This window comes from Peromyscus maniculatus, chromosome 1 (genome assembly GCF_049852395.1).
Source record: "Peromyscus maniculatus bairdii isolate BWxNUB_F1_BW_parent chromosome 1, HU_Pman_BW_mat_3.1, whole genome shotgun sequence".
Classification (NCBI taxonomy): domain Eukaryota; kingdom Metazoa; phylum Chordata; class Mammalia; order Rodentia; family Cricetidae; genus Peromyscus; species Peromyscus maniculatus.
The window spans coordinates 195,021,547-195,041,201 of NC_134852.1; the positions used below are offsets into that span (position 1 = coordinate 195,021,547).

General features: G+C 52.6%; 1 protein-coding gene across 2 annotated transcripts in view; it reads right to left on the reverse strand.

The window, feature by feature from the left end:
• Positions 1-413: 413 nt before the first annotated feature.
• The window catches only part of Pyroxd2 (pyridine nucleotide-disulphide oxidoreductase domain 2), a 28,146-nt gene continuing 8,904 nt past the window's right edge, over positions 414-19,655 (reverse strand). Inside the window, exons 5-16 of one of the 2 annotated variants that reach the window (XM_006990476.4) lie at positions 17,871-18,026; positions 15,387-15,540; positions 11,448-11,509; positions 11,271-11,368; positions 9,303-9,444; positions 8,836-8,970; positions 7,555-7,627; positions 7,190-7,346; positions 4,406-4,560; positions 3,352-3,458; positions 1,328-1,448; positions 414-702 (exon numbers count right to left, since the gene is read on the reverse strand). In XM_006990476.4, coding sequence (XP_006990538.1) covers positions 632-702; positions 1,328-1,448; positions 3,352-3,458; positions 4,406-4,560; positions 7,190-7,346; positions 7,555-7,627; positions 8,836-8,970; positions 9,303-9,444; positions 11,271-11,368; positions 11,448-11,509; positions 15,387-15,540; positions 17,871-18,026 — 1,431 coding nt within the window. In that variant the 3' untranslated portion in view covers positions 414-631. The remainder of the gene's footprint in view (positions 703-1,327; positions 1,449-3,351; positions 3,459-4,405; positions 4,561-7,189; positions 7,347-7,554; positions 7,628-8,835; positions 8,971-9,302; positions 9,445-11,270; positions 11,369-11,447; positions 11,510-15,386; positions 15,541-17,870; positions 18,027-19,655) is intronic. The other variant, XM_076563130.1, reaches the window with a different exon arrangement.

Here is a 19,655-nt window from a genome sequence, read left to right on the forward strand (position 1 = left end):
GACACCTGTTTGTGTTGAAACATTTCGTGACAGACGTGGCAGATTTAGCGTCTGGCAAGCAGAAGGTGGAGCGCTCTGGTATCAGGCAGGTGGTCCCCCACACAGCTTCCGACGAGCCCACTTTGCAGTCACCCTCGACTGCTGTTTCCTGACCGGAGGTTTTGATGGCTTGAGAGGCAAAGCTCAGGTCCGTCATGTGGGTGACACTGTGGGTCACTGGGGCTGTGAGTCTGTTCTCATAGTGACAGGAATGTGACAGTAGCTGACTGGACCTGGGCAGGCCAGCCCTCCAATCAGCTGTCAAGAAGGGGACAGCAGGGCCAAGCTCTTCCATTCATTAAGTGGACTGTGTCCATCTCGTATGCAAAGTTCCTCCTGCCTGTAGACACGCAGGAAAAACAATACACACCGTCTGTACAAAACATTGTTTTTAATAAGACACTCCCAGATGGTCCATAGAGGCCTGGGGCACAGATGAAACTGTGCTAAATGTAACTCGGGCCCCGATTCAGAAACAATGGCACCTTGGTAATGCAGTTGTCTCCAGTGGTGTCCTTCCGAGCAGGGCATCTTGCAGGCGCCTCAAAAACGCAGGGAAAGCTTGTCTCCCAGGGTCAGAGTTGGTCCAGCATCACATGCTCTTGAGGTCCCTAAAGACTGCGTGGGCTGCATTCCGTCCAGCCGCTCCCATGACGCTGCCTCCTGGAACCAAAGCTCCTTTCAGAAGCCCACCAAAAAGGGAAAGGGTGGGGCTCAGAGAGCAGCCAGAGTTGGAACAACTACCACACTGTCTGGGCTCCCCACAGCTTCCACACAGGCCGGCCTGGGGGAGGGCAGGCTGTGGTCACATTGGCCTCCTGTTCCTGAGTCTGCCAGACTACAGGGGGGCACTTAGCAGTCTAGCAGGTAAAGCTGAAATGTAAGAATCAGGAGGGGCACAGAGGACACAGCTGTTGATGAGAGGGTGTCACCAGGAAGTGACAGATGCAGCGAAGTCAGGTAGGCTTGGAGTGGGTACAGCAAAGAATTTCTCACTAGAAAAACATTACTGATCCTTTCTGGCCTCAAATATGGGCCAGGAATTAAGGAATGTGAGTCTCCCACAACACCTGGAGGAGTTTTCCCCGCCCTCCATCAGAACGTGTCCCTACACCTAGGTGGGAGGAGGTGTGTACCCAGAGCTGAGGGTTGTGGCAGCCTGGCAGAGATCCTGCTGTATGCTTACCCTGCACAGAGGGTGGCTTCCCACATCCTCCTCTGTCTGCAAGCTTACGACCTCCTTCATCCCACAAGCCCTTGCAGCCCACATAGGAAGTAGGTCACTCACCAGGGTGGGCTCCACTTCCGCAGAGGTACAGGCCCTGGATAGGGCATCTGTAGCCAGAGTGCTGGGGCACTGGACGGGCGAAGTAGAGCTGGTCCAGGGACATGGCACCATGGAATATGTTCTGTGGAGGCAGGGCTACGGTTGTTAGCTTAGGCGTGCTGTGGGGCTTTGCCATCCTGGCTGGCTCTTCCTCTCTCTGTTCTCTAACCCAGGTCCTTTTGCTTCTGGCTATTTCCCTGGGTTCTTAACTAAGGGTGAGGGAGGAGAGGGGCATGCCCCAGGCTGCAGGTGAGAGAGAAGAGGGACATGTCCCGGGCTGCAGGTGAAACTCCCAAGGTGCTTTATTTGGGAAGAGAGGTGTAGGGGCCTCCATAGAATGCAGGAAAATTGACTGGGAAAGAAAAGGGGGGACTCTGAGGGTTTGCTGTGGACCATGAGCCCCCGAGTCTGTTGGGAAGGCGGACTTGCTCTGTTGGCACAGGCTCTTACTGGGGCATGGGTCTTTGGGCAGCCACATCTCTCTCTGGCCTTGAGTGCCCCCACTCCCACACCTGTTCCGCGGACATCACTGTCAGCAGCAGATATGGCACAGGGGGACCTGGTTCTGCTCACTAGAAAGACAGTGGGTGTCCTAAACAAGACCAGAGTCTGCTAGATGTCACCATGGGCTGTTCTTGCTGCCCCCTCATCTGGTCCCCACGTGAACCCTTTCTTCCCCGACGCCAGCGCCTCTCAAGCCATCCTGCCTTCAATGACCACACTGCCATCCTATCCTTAGCCTCTGGTTCAGCCTTCATGTCAGGCCCACCATCCAGATCAGACTGTCATCAACACTTCTCACCCATCCCTGCCTCGTACTGACTATCCACACATGTAGTGGGTGGCCGTTCTAGCTATGACTTGAAGCATCACCCCTAGTGAGGTAGCAGGTAACTGTTACACCTGCCTATGACCTGAAGTACATGCCCCTGGGGCGTGGCTGCTTAGGGCACCCTGAAGACCTGGGATGCACGTACAAGGCCCTTGCTTTGCTCCCTCGAGATGGTTCTGGACGCTGGGACAGACCAGGCAGATCTTAGAAGAAGATCAGCATGGGACATAGCTCGGCTTTCCCGGACCCTACAATAAATGCCTGTGCTATAGTGAGTTACCCCCTAATAAATTCCCTTGCTCATTTAATAGACTCCGCGGATTTCTCACGTCACACACAGTCTGTGAAGTCCCTCTCCCTCCCTGACATTCTGCCTTCTGTCTGGATCAGCGCTGCCAAAACAAAAACATGACTAAAGCCATGCATTCAATTTTACACTTACATTTAAAAAGTAAGAGGCAAATTGGTGACATTTATGTCAATAGTGCATTTTATTCCTCTAATAGATCCCAAATTATCACCTTGGCACATAGGCAATGCAATAGTACTAACACGATGGCATCACTTTTGTCCATGCTGGGTCTCCCCTATCACACAGCTCACTCTGGCCTTTTCAGGCTCAGTAGCTGCTATGGCTGGTGGCTGAGGGGTTGGAGGTGCCTCCTCATGGAACTCTGGACTCCTCACGGGCTCCCTGCCTCCTCATGGGACTCCTGACTTCTCTCTGAGTTCCCTGCCTCCTCACGGGCTCCCTGACTTCTCTGAGTTCTCTGCCTCCTCATGGGCTCCTTGGTTCCTCATGGGCTCCCTGGTTCCTCATGGGCTCCCTGGTTCCTCACAGGCTCCCGGGCTCCTAGCCGGGTTCTAGCTTCTGGCCTCGCATCTCCTTTATCTGGTAAAGTAAACTCACTACAAGAGCCTGTCTCCTTAGGGAGGGAGCTCTCTTTAGAAGAGGCTGATGGGATGTTGGAGCAGAAGTGCTTCAGGCCTGGTGATCTTCTCGAGTGGCATCTGTGTGTCTGTGTCCTCTCCTGTCCCCACTCAGCCATGGGCTCTCTACCACTTCCTAATGAAGGCTGGGTAAAGCCCAAGGCGGCCAGCCAGGGAGGCAGGTAGGAAGATGAGTGTCAGGAGGCCCCAGAGCTCCACTCACCCCTCCAGGAAGCCTGAAGATTTTCTCTAGATCCGGTGGGGTGAGGATGTCTCTGGCCAGCACAGAACTCTTGAAGCCGGGGGCGTAGGCCTCAATGCAGTCAAACACTGTGGAACCCAGGGAAAGCATTGGGAAGAAGAGTGGACAATAAGGTTGTATGACTCCTAAGTTTACTAAAATCTATTAAATTACGTGAGTCAGGGGTTTATTTTATCCTATGCAAATTATATACCAGTAAGAACAAAACAAACAAGATGAAAAATGGTCCCTAAGCAAATGCTTTATCAAAGAGGCATGTAGCCAGTCCAGCCTCACGCTCTCATTTCTCACCCCGACCTAAGCACGAGACTACTGTCACTTCCCGAATAAGTGACGCATTCTCCTTCTCGTTGCTTTGCCCAAACTGTTCCTTTGGCTGGGGACATTCTTCGCACTTGGACCAACCCCATTCATCGTGGAAAGGCCACTTCAATGTTTCTTCCCCGGAGTGCTCTCCTCGTCTCTGGCTCATCAAGTACAGTGTACTCTGGTGATCTGCCCCCTTGATAGTCTCCCCAAGTGGACTCTGAGCAACTGGAGGGTAAGAGTGGAGTCCTCCGCTTTATAAAAATGTTATGAACTATTGAGTGTGTGTGTGTGTGTGTGTGTGTGTGTGTGTGTGTGTGTGTGCGTGCGTGTGCGCGCGCGCACGCGCGCGTGTGTGCGCGTGTGGCCCAGTGTGTGTGGAGATCAGACAACAACTAACTTTTGGGACTTGGTTTTCTCCGTCCACTGAATGTCAGACTACCAAACTCAGGTTATCAGACTTGTACGGCATGTGCCTCTACCTGCTGAGCCATCTCTCTAGCCTGGGACCCTGTCCTTTTGGCTTTCTTAACTTAGTGCCTGGTCACAGCCAACATTCACCACGTTGGTGAAAGGCTGCCTCGGACACGTCTCTTCCCCTGGGACAGCACCTGCGGAGTTTCGCCTGGATGAGGCTGTGTGTGGGCGTGCCCAGTGGACCCCACGGCCAGCTATCACCCTGCAGAGCATCCTGGGCTGCACTCTTTACCGTTGTCAGCATAGGTGTTTTTCTCCTGCTCATCCCAGATCTTGCCTCCAGCCAGGGTGTAGGGCGTGTATTGAGTGAAGAGGGAGACAACATGGCAGCCAGGCGGAGCCAGGGTGGGGTCCAGCGATGAAGGGATGCAGAGCTCAATCATGGGTCTGTGACATGGCGGGGGTGGGGGGTAGAGAGGGTCAGGACTGAGAAGAGCTCGGGGCCACTCCGAGGTGACATGAGTCAAAATTAAGGCCCTCAGAGACCACCAACCTGGGCTGATTATCATGAGACCATGGTGGTTAGCACAGACCAGACCACCTCTGTGGTGTTCCTCTAGACCCACAACCCCAGATTCCACGGCTCTGGTCCTTTCTCACCGGGCTCAGAGATGCGGTCCAGTCTTGTCTTCCTTCCCCATAGACCTGTGTTCTAATCTGGGCTCCCCAACTCCAATACTACCAGGGTCCAGAGAGTGAGAACCATGGAGGAGTCAGGCCCAAGTCAGCAGGTGCTCAGGTGTCCGGGGTCCAACCAAGCCCCCACGTCCAGGCTACCCCCTTTCCTACCTGAAATCACAAGCCCCTCAGCTCTCTAGGAACATTTGGCCCTCCATGCCTGGGTGATCTGTGCGTGCTCCAACTACAGACTGAAAGTACTCTAAAAATGAAAACTGTGCCTCACTGAACATGCTGACTCTCCCCCTGGCATCACCCCATAAACAATATCGCATGGCAGCCATCTACCCAGCACCCACACGGGTATTTTAAGTCATCTAGAGATGACTGCCGAGCTACAGGGGATGTGAGAAGGTTAAATACAGTCTCTGCCATTTTACAGAAGGGACCTGAATGTCAGTTTTTGGTAACCACAGGCTCGGGGATTCTGGAACCGTTCCCCAGAACCATTCCCAGACCACATGAGCATCTTTCAAGGCCATGTAAAATGCCCTTTCTCAGGGTGCCAGCCCTCAGCTGTACCTTTCACCTTAGATATCTGCCAGCCTATCCAGCCACTGTCCAAATCCACTGCCTAAATCCTCTCAACCCTCCCAGAAGCCCCTTCCTTTCTCATACTTTTCCTCTCTTACACACCACTTCCTGTCCAATGGCAAACCTCCCCGGCCCCTGACCTTACCCTTAAAACATGCCGAGTATTTGGACACTTCCCATCCCTTCTGCTGTGTCCACCCAGGTCCCCGTCACTGTCCTGTTACCCTCACACTCCGCATCCAATAATCAATTGCAACAGGACTCCTCTCTTTTGTCCACTTTTTTTTTTTTTGGCGGGGGGGGGGGGGGGGTCTTTCTAAAGGAACAGTCAGGCTTTCCTTGAGTGAGAGCGAGGGCAGTGGACAATGCCTGGCCGCCGCTGCCGCTCTGCGTGCTCCATTTTGGCCTTGTCTTTATGTTCCTAATCCAGCAGCACATCCCTGCCCTAGGGCACCGGCTCTGCGCTGGGTGTTCTTCCTCAGCTACTCCACAACCTGTCTTGCTTCCTGCAGTTTACTGCTCAAGTGTCCTTCTTTGAAAAAGCAGACCTCCCCCCAGCCTGCCTTCTTTTTCTCCTCAGTGCTTGTTATCAGTGCGTGGTGTTGGCTGTTTTCTAGCCAGCAGAGGCCAGCACAGAGGCAGAAGATCTTTTCTTCCTGCTCTGTGTCTGAGCTGACAAAGAGTTGGCACCACATGAGCAACCTAGCGTCTCTCTTTCATCTTATGCTGTGAGTTCTTTTTATTTATTCATTCATTCATTCATTCCAGTACTCTGTAATAAATTTGTGTACAGTACTCTGCCTGCGTGTGTCCCTGCAGGCCAGAAGAGGCACCAGATCTCATTACAGGTGGTTGTGAGCCACCCATGTGGTTGCTGGGAATTGAACTCAGGACCTCTGGAAGAGCAGTCAATACCCTTAACCACTGAGCCATCTCTCCAGCACGCACCAGGCTTATCATAAACTTGTGTCGGCTTCACATCCCAGGCCCCACAACCTGTGCCCGGTGGGAGCCTGGCACTGAGTAGGAACCCAGCACACGTCTGTTTAACAACACAGAGGATGAAGGGTGTCCACCCCACAGAGCCCCGCCTACCGTCTGCTCTAAAGGATGGAGACGCAGCTGGGACCAGACGTGCTCCTGGGACATGACTAGGGGACAAGTGAGCCTGTCTCCTACTGCGTCACGGTACCTGAGAAGCCCCCCGCCACCCTCTCAGAAAGTAGTTTCTCCTCTTCTCAGAGTACTGCTCTCCTTGGGACTGTCCTCACTAACCTGGGACACTCCTAGCATGCACTGCTCTTCACCTCCTCTGCTCTGATGTCCGGATTTCTTGTCTGAGATACAGTTTGTGTTCTTGGAACATGGAGATGTTGGGAATCTCCAGCTCGGGGGAGGGGGGGCATGCCAAACCCCGCCCAGATGTTGGGCTGGGAACCCGCCCCACTCCTCCCATTCCAGACCCCGCCCAAAGAAAGCCCACCAAGCGGTGGCCCCTCCCCTGGAGCCGCTCAAAGACTGAGCCTACAGGGTACTTAAGCTCCGGTCCCTAGGGCTTCCATGTGGTTTCTCCTGAGATCACCCGGGGATGCTTGGCTCATTAAATCTAGACTTTTAATTCAGTTTGATTTGGCTTCCTGCATCAGCGGAGTTACCACTACCGGGGGATTTTTCAAAAATACTTATCAGAAGAGACTTAGGCAGACTGGCCCTGGGACACTGAATGAAGGCTTAGTGCCAGGTAGAAGAGGCCAGGCCCCTGCCTCAGAACACACAGGGGACACAAAGGCCAGGTCTCACCTACTTTTTGGAAGGCAGGCCACCCTTGGCATCTTCAAAGGCCTGGTGGAGGATCAGGGTGTCTTCACAGTTCAGGTGAATGGAACACTGATGATGTGGCTGCGGATGATCCCTGGGAACATTGGGGGCCGCCCGGAAGTTTGGCAGCCTGTCCACAGCCACTGAGGAGACAAGAGGTCAGGTCAGGTCCCCAGCCTTGCACCCCCCCCCCATAGTCACAACCTGCTTGTCTAGCTAATGGACCAGAAGTCTGAAAGTAGGATAAACTGGGGGGACAGGAGAAGGAGAAGACAGTGTGGCTGGGTTTCCCTGATTTAGAGTTTCCCACACAGACGGTGTCAAAAGGCAGATGAACCAGGTGTCTCTTACCATTGATCTTGGTGACAGGAGACTTTGTGTCCAGCTGGGAGATCCTCTTCACAAAGGCCCCAGGGAGCCACTCCTGGAAGGAGAGAGCTCTGTGAAAGGCCTGGGGTAGCCAAGGCCCAGAGACGCTGCCCACACCAGTCTTTCAACCTCTATCTGAGGAGATCCTCTTCTTCCTTCAGAACTCAGCACCAAACTGCCTCTTCTGTGAGATCTTCCTGGAGTCCCCCCACTTTAGGCTAAGCACATCTTCCTCTGCCCGTGGCCCACTGTCCTGGCTGGGAGTAACTCTCATCACGTCCTGCTTGGGACAGGGATGGCATTTCTATGCACCCTTGCTACTTCAGACTTGCCTTAACGATATGCACTAAGAGTTGTTGAATTTTGTGAGTGGAAATACTCAGAGACAGTAGTGCTTTGCCCCCAGGAGCAGGCTGCCTGCTCAGACACATTATCTTATCTTTCGGGGACAGGGAAGGTATGGCCAATTGCAATGTTCCGAAGTCCTGAGCCTTTCCTGGACGCACGCCCCTTTCCATGTCTCTCCACAGTATCCCCCACCTCTGCCCCACTCACACATGACCCTAGACTGGCTGGGAGACTTCGCCAATGTCAACCAATAAGATGGATCCAGATCAAACAACCTGGAGCTTGCATGGCTGAGCTTGCCTGCTGTTACCCTCTGCCAGGCCGGAGAACATGCTTGGAGCTCCTGTGCCAGAGGCCACAGGGTCTGTCCTGAACCCCCCACAGCCAGCCAGGTCCCAGGCACAGAACTGAGTCCAGTCAAGACCAGCAGAGGCACAGCCACAGCAGGTGACAGACAAGCCTCAGCCACGACTCGGTCAAGATCAACCAATTTCCTCCTGTCCACGAGCTAAGGTCATATCTGCCCCGAAGTTTTATGGCTGTGCTAAAAACAAAACAAAACACAACACAACAAAAAAAACCTCCCAAAACCTCCATTCCCAGAGTTAATACCGCAATAGATCACTGGCAGAGGGTAGAATCCGAGACAGTGAGAGGGGAGAAATCCAAATACAGGTGGTAGACAAGTCAGAAGGATAAGGCAGACCTGGGCTCTGGCACTAGCTTGACCTATTGCAGGTGGTGTGGTTGGGGCCCTCTCACTCATGAGGCTTCTCCACTGTTTGCAAGCTGCCAACTTCCTCAGAGAAGGAGGCTTAGTCCTTGGAGCTCCCACCCTGATGTAATCTGGGCTCCCGACCCCACGTTCCAAGCCCCGTGTGGCAGATATTTTACCCCTACTCTGACCCACCTCACCTGTGGCGTCAGCTCCAAGAAGGTGACCTGTGGTGATGCACAGGATAAGACGACTCTGCTCCTCACCTCCTGGCCATCCTGCAGTATGACTCCTTGAACATGGCCTTCACTGTTCACCTGCACCTTAGCCACAGTCTGGGGTCCCATCAAGAGACCCCAAAGCCCCCAGAAGAAAGCCCAGGTTAAGAATAGTTGGGTGTGTCTCGTGGGCACCTAGACTTCCTCACCCCCAATCCATGCCCTTAACCAGAGACTTCTCAGGAAGCCTTGATGCAACCTATCCACCATGGAGCATAATCCAGGCATGGGTTCATGACTGGTGGACTGGAAGGGTTTGCTCAGCTGCCACCAGGCCCCAGAAATGTACAGCCCAGATTCTGGGCTTCCCTTGTTCATCAGTAATTCCAGGGTCTCTCTAAATCTATTCTATCCTGCCAACAGTCAGGGTTGGGGGATGGGGTCCACACCTTTTCTGTGAAGATACTTGCTCCATGTGTAGTAGCTGAGCTCGCAATGGCATCTGAGAGGGCACCCATGCCACCTTGGACGTAGCCCCAGGCGCCCTGCATTCCCTCCAGGCTGCCCATCACATGATGCAGCAGCACATACCTGAGGGCAGAGCATGGGGGGGGGGGATGAGGCGGGATCCCATCTCAGTTTCAGATGCAAATGACTCTCCACGTCCTGGACCTTCATCACCTCCTTCCCAACCCAGCCCTTTCCCTGAGCCTTTGCCAGAGCTCAGTGCCCTGCATCTCATGCCACACTCTCTCCCTGCGCATATGTATGACGCAGGCCTCCAGCCTCCCTGTGCCACAGTCACTCCAGGCCCCTGCCTGTGTCTACCTCCCGTAGCCATCTCTTCGTGGGTGCAGGTCTGGCATGCAGGCATGTCCGGCATGCACGTTAAACCCAGCACCTTCACCATGCATTCTCTGAGCTGTTCCTTTTCAGTGTCCCCACCCACATGAAGGGCACTTTCAGAGTTCCAACAGAGACCCTGGTGTCACCCTTGACCATGCTTCAGCTCCTCAGAGTGCTCAGATGCCTCTCCCTTCTCTCCCTCAGACACAGCCAGACCGGGGTCACCGACGCTCCTCAGCACTTGCTTCCCTGGAGGCCGCCCTCTGTGGAGCTTGGATCCCTGGCCTCAGGGCCAGATGCTCCCGTCAGGCTTCTTTTCAATGCCTTTGCTGTATACAGTCCTGCCTGAGGGCAAGGCCAGCCTCATCAGGTGGTATGCATGGCTCCTGCCTGGTGTCAGCCTGGTCCTACCGCGCTCCCTCACACTGCACACCCCTACTAAGCCGAGTCCCTTTGGTTGCTGGAATGGAGCACTTGTCCATGCCTCTCGGGCTTCTCTACTTGCTGTGCCCCCAGCCCGGAACCTCTCCTTCCTCAGCTTTTTGCCAGCAAACCCCTTCTCTTCCCTTTGTTTCAGACCAAACATTCCCCGCTTCCGGTCTTTTTTTTTTTTTTTTTTTTTTTTTTTTTTTTTTTTTACAGCAGGGCAGTTTCCCCTGCCGACCCACTATCAGAACACACTCCACACTTCATGGTCTCTGCTTGCCCCGGGTCTCTCTCCTGTGAGGATTTCTGGTCCCTTGACTACTGTATCTCCAGCACCCAGCACAGGCAGGTGCTCATCAGTAGTTGTTAAGTGAGGCAATGGATTTCTAAAAGGCATGGTTCACAAGCTGGCCAGTGGCTCGGCTTCCCTAAGACCCAAGCGAAAAGGAAGGGAGGCCCCAGATCCACACTGGCTGGTTAGTCAAGAGCTTGGCCGAGGGCAGGCGGCACTGGCCATGCTTCTTCTCCATGGCTCTGGGGAATTTAGGACTGGCTTGACCTCTGTCGAAAAGCCACTTCCTGCAGAGGGGCTTTCATCCTGGAGAGATAAGCCACACTGACAGCTCTAGTTCCATCTTAGGAGTTCAAACCACAATGGCAGCCCTCACTGTGTCTGATCGCCCCTCTCCGACTGGGCTCCAGACACAGCTGCTCACAGAGACGGGCAGCTGCTCATCCCCGGGAGGAAGCTGTGTGAGTCTGCAGCCAGAGGAGAGACGCGGGCTTTGCAGGGGTCAGGAGGGAGGGAGGAGGAGGGAGAGAGAGGAGGAGCAGGAGGAGGACAGAAGATACGGATAGCAGGAAGAGGCTTTTCCTGGAGACTCGTGGAGAAGAGCAGCTAAGAAGGAATTCTGGGGTTCAGACAGCATGCGCTGCAAGTCAGCTTTGGGCAGAACACTTCTTTGAACTCCAGTTTTCAGATGTGACTCTGAGAGTCCATTCAACACGCATGATATGCTGAGCTTCACGACTGGTGCACTAGCTGAGCTCAGAAAATGGCGCTCTGTGAGCGTCTTCATTGGGAAATACGTTCTCCTCAAGCAGTCTCCCCATCCCCCACCCCTGTCACCTTGGGCCCTACTCACCCACTCCCTGGAGTGTGGGGACTTGTCATGGCTCCGATCACAGCATCCGTTGCTAGAGTGGCCTTTAGAGGCTCGGACTCAAACCACTGGTCCAGCACCTGGAGAACAATGCCACAGAAAGGCTCAAGGGCCTGGGTGGCAGGAGAGGTCCCTGGGCCATCATCTGGCCATACTCACCTTGGAAATGGGGGCTGTGAGGACCTGGTAGTACTGGGGGAGCTGGGCTCCCAGGGTGCGCCCTGAAAGAGAAGTAGAAACATCAAGTGGGACAGGCCTTGAGGAGACTCTGTTCCCATCCCCAGGCAAGAAGTAATAGGAAGAGGCAGAGACTTGGTGGAGACAGTGTGACCTTCAAGGGCAGTGTGTGCTTTTCACCCCTTAACAAGGCTGGGCCCCTCTTAACCATCTTCAGCTCTGAGCTGTTTCTCTGTAAGATCGGAGACATATTTCATATGCTACTGTAGGACTGAAATAGGAAAGAGCTGTAATTTCATGGGTACCAGTTACATTTTAGCTGCCGGACAGGGCTCTGGCCATTGTGGCCCCTCTGCATACTTTGGCAAAAGTAGTTGCCTGATAAATATTTATCATAATAAATGTTTATTGCATGAAGCTCCTAGGACCAGTAATCTGAAAAGGAGTCTACTTTTGGTGTTGATGACAAAGTCCACTTGCTTCCTTCATTTCCAGACTCTCTGCTGTATAAATGCAGTGACAACCACGTAATGTAGCCGCTGACCTAATGCAGTGACAATGGCCCAGTGTAGCTGCTGACCTAATGCAGTGACAATGACCCAGTGTAGCCACTGACCTAATCCAGTGACAATGACCCAGTGTAAATGCTGACCCAATGCAGTGACAATGGCCCAGTGTAGCTGGCTGACCTAATGCAGTGACAATGACCCAGTGTAAATGCTGACCCAATGCAGTGACAATGGCCCAGTGTAAATGCTGACCCAATGCAGTGACAATGGCCCAGTGTAGCCACTGACCTAATGCAGTGACAATGGCCCAGTGTAGCCGCTGACCTAATGCAGGGACAATGGCCCAGTGTAAATGCTGACCCAATGCAGTGACAATGGCCCAGTGTAGCCACTGACCTAATGCAGTGTCAATGGTCCAGTGCAGCCGCTGACCTAATGCAGTGACAATGGCCCAGTGTAGTCACTGACCTAATGCAGTGACAATGGCCCAGTGTAAATGCTGACCCAATGCAGTGACAATGGCCCAGTGTAGCCACTGACCTAATGCAGTGACAATGGCCCAGTGTAAATGCTGACCCAATGCAGTGACAATGGCCCAGTGTAGCCGCTGACCTAATGCAGTGACAATGGCCCAGTGTAGCCGCTGACCTAATGCAGTGACAATGGCCCAGTGTAGCCGCTGACCTAATGCAGTGACAATGGCCCAGTGTAGCCGCTGACCTAATGCAGTGACAACAGTCCAGTGTAGCCGCTGACCTAATGCAGTGACAGCAGTCCAGTGTAGCCGCTGACCTAATGCAGTGACAGCAGTCCAGTGTAGCCACTGACCTAATGCAGTGACAACAGTCCAGTGTAGCCGCTGACCTAATGCAGTGATAACAGTCCAGTGTAGCCGCTGACCTAATGCAGTGACAACAGTCCAGTGTAGCCGCTGACCTAATGCAGTGACAACAGTCCAGTGTAGCCGCTGACCTAATGCAGTGACAGCAGTCCAGTGTAGCCGCTGACCTAATGCAGTGACAACAGTCCAGTGTAGCCGCTGACCTAATGCAGTGACAACAGTCCAGTGTAGCCGCTGACCTAATGCAGTGACAGCAGTCCAGTGTAGCCGCTGACCTAATGCAGTGACAGCAGTCCAGTGTAGCCGCTGACCTAATGCAGTGACAGCAGTCCAGTGTAGCCACTGACCTAATGCAGTGACAGCAGTCCAGTGTAGCCGCTGACCTAATGCAGTGACAGCAGTCCAGTGTAGTCACTGACCTACTCTGAACCGTGACTCTCGGCTTATCCGTGTGACTCACCAGCCAATGGAATAGTTCTAAATGTGTCACAAATGGAGACTTGTAGCTGGCCTGGGCAGCAGGGCTTGCCCCTGTGCATCTCTTTGATGTAAGAAGTACATGTCTAGCTGGGTGGTGGTGGCGGCGGCGGCGGCGGCGGCGGCGGCGCACGCCTTTAATCCCAGCACTCAGGAGGCAGAGGCAGGCGGATCTCTGTGAGTTCGAGGCCAGCCTGGTCTACAGAGTGAGTTCCAGGAAAGGCGCAAAGCTACACAGAGAAACCCTGTCTCGAAAAACCAAAAAAAAAAAAAAAAAGTACATGTCTAGTGTAGCATGCTGCCTCCACACACAGGGCGAGAGACACTGAGAGCAGAGTTGGCCCACTGGTTGCCCCAGCCACAGACATGTGCATGAGACCGGACCAGACCAACTGAGCCTGCTGGGATCAGCTAAACTACAAAGACCCATGGGAAAGAAATGCTGACTCGTAGATGCCAAAGGAGTTTTGTAGGGTTTCTTTTTCTTGCGACCATAGCTAACTGATTCAGTATTTTTCTAGGATGTGGGAATTTGTCTGTGTACTCAAAGCGTGGTAGAAAAAAACGGCATACTTCCTGATCAAGCTTCTATCGTAGACCCACGGCAGACCTCCCTAATTGATCACAGACCTTTTATTATTTTTGGTCTAAATTTAGTATTCTTTCTCATTTGGAGGCAACTCTTCAAATTCTCTTGGCTCTTACATCATGTTCTAGCCATGGCTGTGGCAATGAGCTCCATGCTGTGATCCGATCACACACTGGAATTCCTATAGCACCAAGTGAAGGCCTCTGTGAGCGGTACCTTTCCTTTCTTCTCTGGGCTTCTCTGGCACCATGCCAGTTCATCTACAGATGCCTGGCCCAGAGGCCACTGTCTCATGAGGGAACCCCTGACCATTGGGGGAAAAGGCCCTTTCCTTCTCTTGGAAATGGCCAAGGACCTACACACCCCTTATAAAGGACTTTCCTCAGAGAGTCTCAGTAGCACCAGTGTCTTGTCACCCATGGCCAGTGCCAACATGCACCCTAGTACTGGTGTTGCCTCTAAGTGGTTTGAATACGACGTTGCACCCTGGGCTCATGCATTTGAACACTTGTTCCCAGTTGTTGGCACTGTTTGGGGGGGTGGGTCATGGAACCTTTAGGGGGTGGAGCCTTGCTGGAAGAAGTGTGTCACTGGGGGTGGGGCTTAGGAGTTTCTAGCCCCTCCCTCCACTCAGTTTGCACTCTCTCCGGTTCCTGCGTGTGAATGGCAAGTGATCCACCAGCTTCCTGATCCAGCCACCTGCTGCCATGCTGTCTTTACCATTATGGACTCGAACCCTCTGAAACCTTAAGCTAAAATAAATGCTTCCTTCCTTAAGTCACTTGCTCATGGTACATCATCATAGCAACACGAAACAGCTAATGCACTCGAACTAGCTTCATCCTTCAGTCCCCTCTTTGGGTGCCTTGGGGTCACCCTTCTAAGTATTGTGCCCCATTTTTAGGGTAGGGTAGGCTGAAATTTTGGGGGGAGTGCCTGGCAGCCTCTGTGGTCCATGGTCTATTAGCTGACTACACCTGTTGTAGTCTACAGAAAAAATACTCTACAGAAAAAAAGCCCAAGACCAGGTCACAAAATCCTCCCAATTCCTGAGCTTGCCCCAAGGTCAGGCCACAAAATCCCGCCAATCCCAGATCATCCTGGAAAGCTCCACTCCCCTATAAGAAACCCTATATAAAGCCTGCGTCCCTTCACTACCCCCCCAAACCCTATATAAAGCCTACATCCCTCCACCCCCCAGAAACCCTATATAAAGCTTACATCCCTCCACTGCCCCCCCCCCAATTCTCTGCTGCTTCTCCCCTGAGCAGAGGCAGCCGCCTTTTTGTGTCTTTCCCAATAAATCTCTTGTGTGAGGTTTGCTGTGCAGTGTGACTTTGTGGTATTCCTCGGCTCCTGACGGCCAGGATCCCTTTCCCCTCAGAGCTGTGACACACACACTGGTGGCTGTCTTGGAGCTTCAAGCTTAGGTCCAGGCATCCAGAAAGTGGACTTGTTTCCATGAGGGTCACGTTCCACACCCTGATTTCCTGTGCTTTACTCACCTGCCTTCAGCAGCGGCCTCAGGGTGGACAGTGCCTTGAGTCTCTGCAGCAGGGAGCCACGCTGGAAGGCTTCTACGTCCACTGGGGCAGTATCCAGCAGGGGGTCAATGGCCAGCACCAAGCGTTTCATGAACTCCTCGTACCTGGGAAAGGCCTGCAACAGAGCTTCAGGATAGCTTCCACAGTCCAGAACCCCACAGGATACCGTCCCCATGCCCGGTCCTCTGTGCCACACTTCCATATTGTAACTGATTCTTGAGAACCATTTGTGTCGTAGATAACTTTACTATGTTAAAGTTGAAACCGCTTTCCACATATGGCTGTCATGGCCCACAGCGCAGCCCTGATGGTTCCCTCGGGCCACATCCCTAGCTGCGGCTCAGCCCGGCTCTGCTCAGTTCTTTCACTTCCAGGTATATATGTCACATGTGAAGGACAGAGAAGCCTGTGCATTAGGACAGCCACCAGGGCCAAAGGTCAGTATGGCCAACACCAGCCGCACAAAACTGTCAAGTGTCTGAGGGTCTGGGTATAGGCCCTGTGATGGAAACCATTTGGAAGCTCTATGTCCTTTGTGTGTGACTGATGGAAGGCAGATGTCTTCCCGGCATGCTGGCCACTCTTCTCATCCCTCAGTCTGACAGGCCGCCTTATCCCACCTCGCCACGGAAGCCTGTGTTCTCTCAATTAGCAGCCCCCACAGCAGAGCTGTTCACAGCCGGGGTCCAGTCTCTGCCCTCCTCGCCTGGGCTGGGAACAGGAACAGGGATAGAAGTTGCCACCACCAGAGTTCTTACTGATTCTTAGCCCAGGACTTCGGATTTGGGCTCAGCTAGACATATGGACAAACCCAGGAACTGTGGTATTACATAAAGTTCTGTGGTAAAGAACTTCTTTTTTTTTTTTTTTTTTTTGGTTTTTCGAGACAGGGTTTCTCTGTGTAGCTTTGCGCCTTTCCTGGATCTCACTTGGTAGTCCAGGCTGGCCTCGAACTCACAGAGATCCGCCTGGCTCTGCCTCCCGAGTGCTGGGATTAAAGGCGTGCGCCACCACCGCCCGGCTTTGGTAAAGAACTTCTTAAAAATCATAATAATAAAGCTTTCCCTAGACCGGGCTTGCAAAATGACAACTTTCAAGCATAAAACCATAAGCTGAGGCCTTTGGGTTCCTTGGGAAATGTTCCAGGCCTCCCACTGTGAGGTCACTAGCAGGTAGGGACACAGGCACTGGACCTGGCCATGCACTGATGTCCACCAGTGTGTCTGACAGCGGCAGGACTGAGCAAGGGTAGAGATGGCCCTCAGCCCACGGCACTGGATGTTCCTGAAGACCGGAGGGCAGTTCCGCTGTCAGCCAGGCGCTATGATCTCCAGCAGAACCGTCCCTCAAGGCTCAGCTATTGGGGTTAAGTGACGCTGCTCAGGAGAAGACACGGGACTGTTTGGCAGGATGTAGGGCTTACAGGCAAGCTCTGAGGGGTACAGGCTGGCTCTGCTTCTGCTGAGCTCTTCGCTCCCTGACAGCCAACAAGAAACAACCAGCCCCTCACACTCCTGCCGCCCCAGCTGAGAGCTGTTCCCATCACGACACCTTCCCACCATCACGAACAAGCAACAAGCCAAATACATCCTTCCTCCTTTAAGCTGCTTCTAGTCTGAATTCTGTCACAGTCTCACAGTCACAGCAGCTAATGTGGCCAGGCTTAGGATGCTCCGGGTGAAGGGGCCAGTGCTGCATGCCTGTGGCTATCCGGGCTTGGCCCAGTGCCAGATTAGCACACCAGAAAGCAAGTGCATCGATTGCACGAACCTAGGTTTTCTTCACAAACGTGCCTCCACGGAGACAGGATTTGGTGCCACACCTGCAGCTGGCACCCAGGCTGTTACAAGAACGGCCATTCTAGAACACTTCCTCAATTGCAGAACCCTCCATACCAGGCCCATTGCGTCACTCACTGACTCATCTGGACGAAGCCAGCAAACGTGTTCCTGCACTAGATCTGCAGGAAGCAGCCTGCATTCTCCATCTGGTGCGGTGTGTGTTCTGGGAGGCAGAGCTGCGCACCCCCACAGACACTTTCTGGCTTTGGCCGTCATGGATTGATGTCAAACTGAAAGAATATTTTCCTGTCCTAAGTTCTTCTTGTGGGCTTTCATGGGCTTTAGGATGGGTAACACGTGGGGTTCTGAGTAAAAGCAGAGGGATAATGCATTCCAGGGATTCCTTTATGACATCCAGCATGCAGAGACCACCTGCTCAGCAGCCTCAGGCGAACACATGCAGGCTCCAGGAGTCCCAGTGTCGACTGGTTTGAACCACTCTCCACCACTCCTTCTCAGAGCGCCTAAGGTCAAAGGCCAGCATGGACCAAATTGTCCAGGGAAAGCGGCCTGTTCAAGCCCCACAGCCTTGACGCCCATTTCCTCTGGAAAGCCTGCTCTGGGTTGCTGAAGGAGGATTGAAATCCCTGTCCACCTTCCCTACCTGAGCATCCTTCTGTGAGAACTGAGAGATTTGCTTCTGGTTTTCAGCCATGTCTGTGCCCAGCAGAAGGGACCTTGGCACCTTGCTCAGTGTGCCCTCTTCCAGCATGGGAGTGAAGGAGTAGGGATTTCGGAGGTGAATCTTCAACCCATGCTTCTGCAGAACACACAAAAAACACAGACATTTTAGGGATCCATGTTCCTGCCCGTTCTCCAGTTCCATTTGTGTGACCAGCTAGGTGTGTTTGTGATTGGTTCCAAGGTGTGCAGACCCACTTCCTATCTTTTTAATAGATGTTACAAGTGACCCTCTTGCCCAGACACCCACTGATAGACCAATGAAGCCATGACACACAACACTCCACCATGCACCCCATCCTGTAACATGTCAGACCGCCCCACCCATACACACTATTCTTACTTCATCAGAAAGGGCACTCAGATTTACAGTTACCACTACACTACAACTCGAGAGAGCTTATTACCCTCTCCATACACACAACAATGGAAGTTCAGAGGAGTTAATTTGTCCCATGTCACTTTAGAAGGCAGATCCGTATTTTAAAACCACATATCCATGACTCCCAGGCCCCGGAGCCCTCATCTATAACTGCCTTCCCTCACTTCAGAAGTAAATAAGTAAACTTTAAAAATAAACAATAAAGCAGTGGTTGTGTGAAAATCCATATGTACAAGGTGGATAAATTAGTCACATAATTTTTAAAATAGACATGCCAGTCTAATTTACTACAAGGTCACTTGAAGTGGAAGTTCCCTTGATGCATTTAAATCAGGACTTGATTTACAGACGTTTCACCAGCACACAGAGCTTCCTAAGAGCACATCTACTTCTCCAAAGGAACCAATGCAACAGCAGACTGGGTGCTAACATCAGTTGGATGGACTGTGGCTGCTTTCTGGAGACTTCTTGTCCTGACCCATGGCCTGCCCCTTCACTTTATGTCTCTGCTCAGATACTGCCTATCAACAAGCCCCACCCCGGCCCCGAACACACTGGCAGGCTCTCTGTCCCCTTAATATGTATTTTGCCCAGAATACTTATCACCACATGGTTAATTACACGTACATTTGTCTCCCTCTCTCTGGGCGGAACACAATACTTTGAGGTGGGGGCACTGTCTGTTTTGCTACCGTCACATCCCTCCTATGGGACATTCTCTAAGTGTTCTAGTGACTGAATGTTGCTGACAGGACAGTGCCACAGAGGATAAAAGCAAGAAAGCAAAAGAAGCCCATCCTAGCATTCCAGGAGATGTGCAAACCGGAGACTTCCCAAAGGACAACTGGACACCTTTATCCAGGCAACGGGATTCTGCAGAGCAGAATCCAAATGTGGGTAGGGACTGGGCTGGGGCAACTTAGGGCTTTATTATTTTTTTTAAAGCATTAAAGTTGAGATTTCTTTATTACAGGTTGGAGTAACTTGTACCTTGGTCCCTCTTTTTAATTTCATTTTGTGTATACAGGCATTTTGTGTGTATGTGTGTGTGACACCACGTATGTCAGGTGCCTGTGGAGGTCAGAAGAGGGCATCAGGTGTTCTGAAACTGGAGTTACAGATGGTGGTGAGCAGTCATGTGGGTGCTGGGAATTAAAGCCAGGGTCTCTACGGGAGCAGGAAGTGCTCTTAACTTAAGTGCTGAGCTCTTAACTTCAGGGCTCTCCAGCCCCTACCTTGGTTCCTCTGGATATGATGAATTGTTTAACTGTGGGGGCTATCCTCAGCTCCTCCCTATCCCTCACCACTGACATCTCTTCTGTCTCT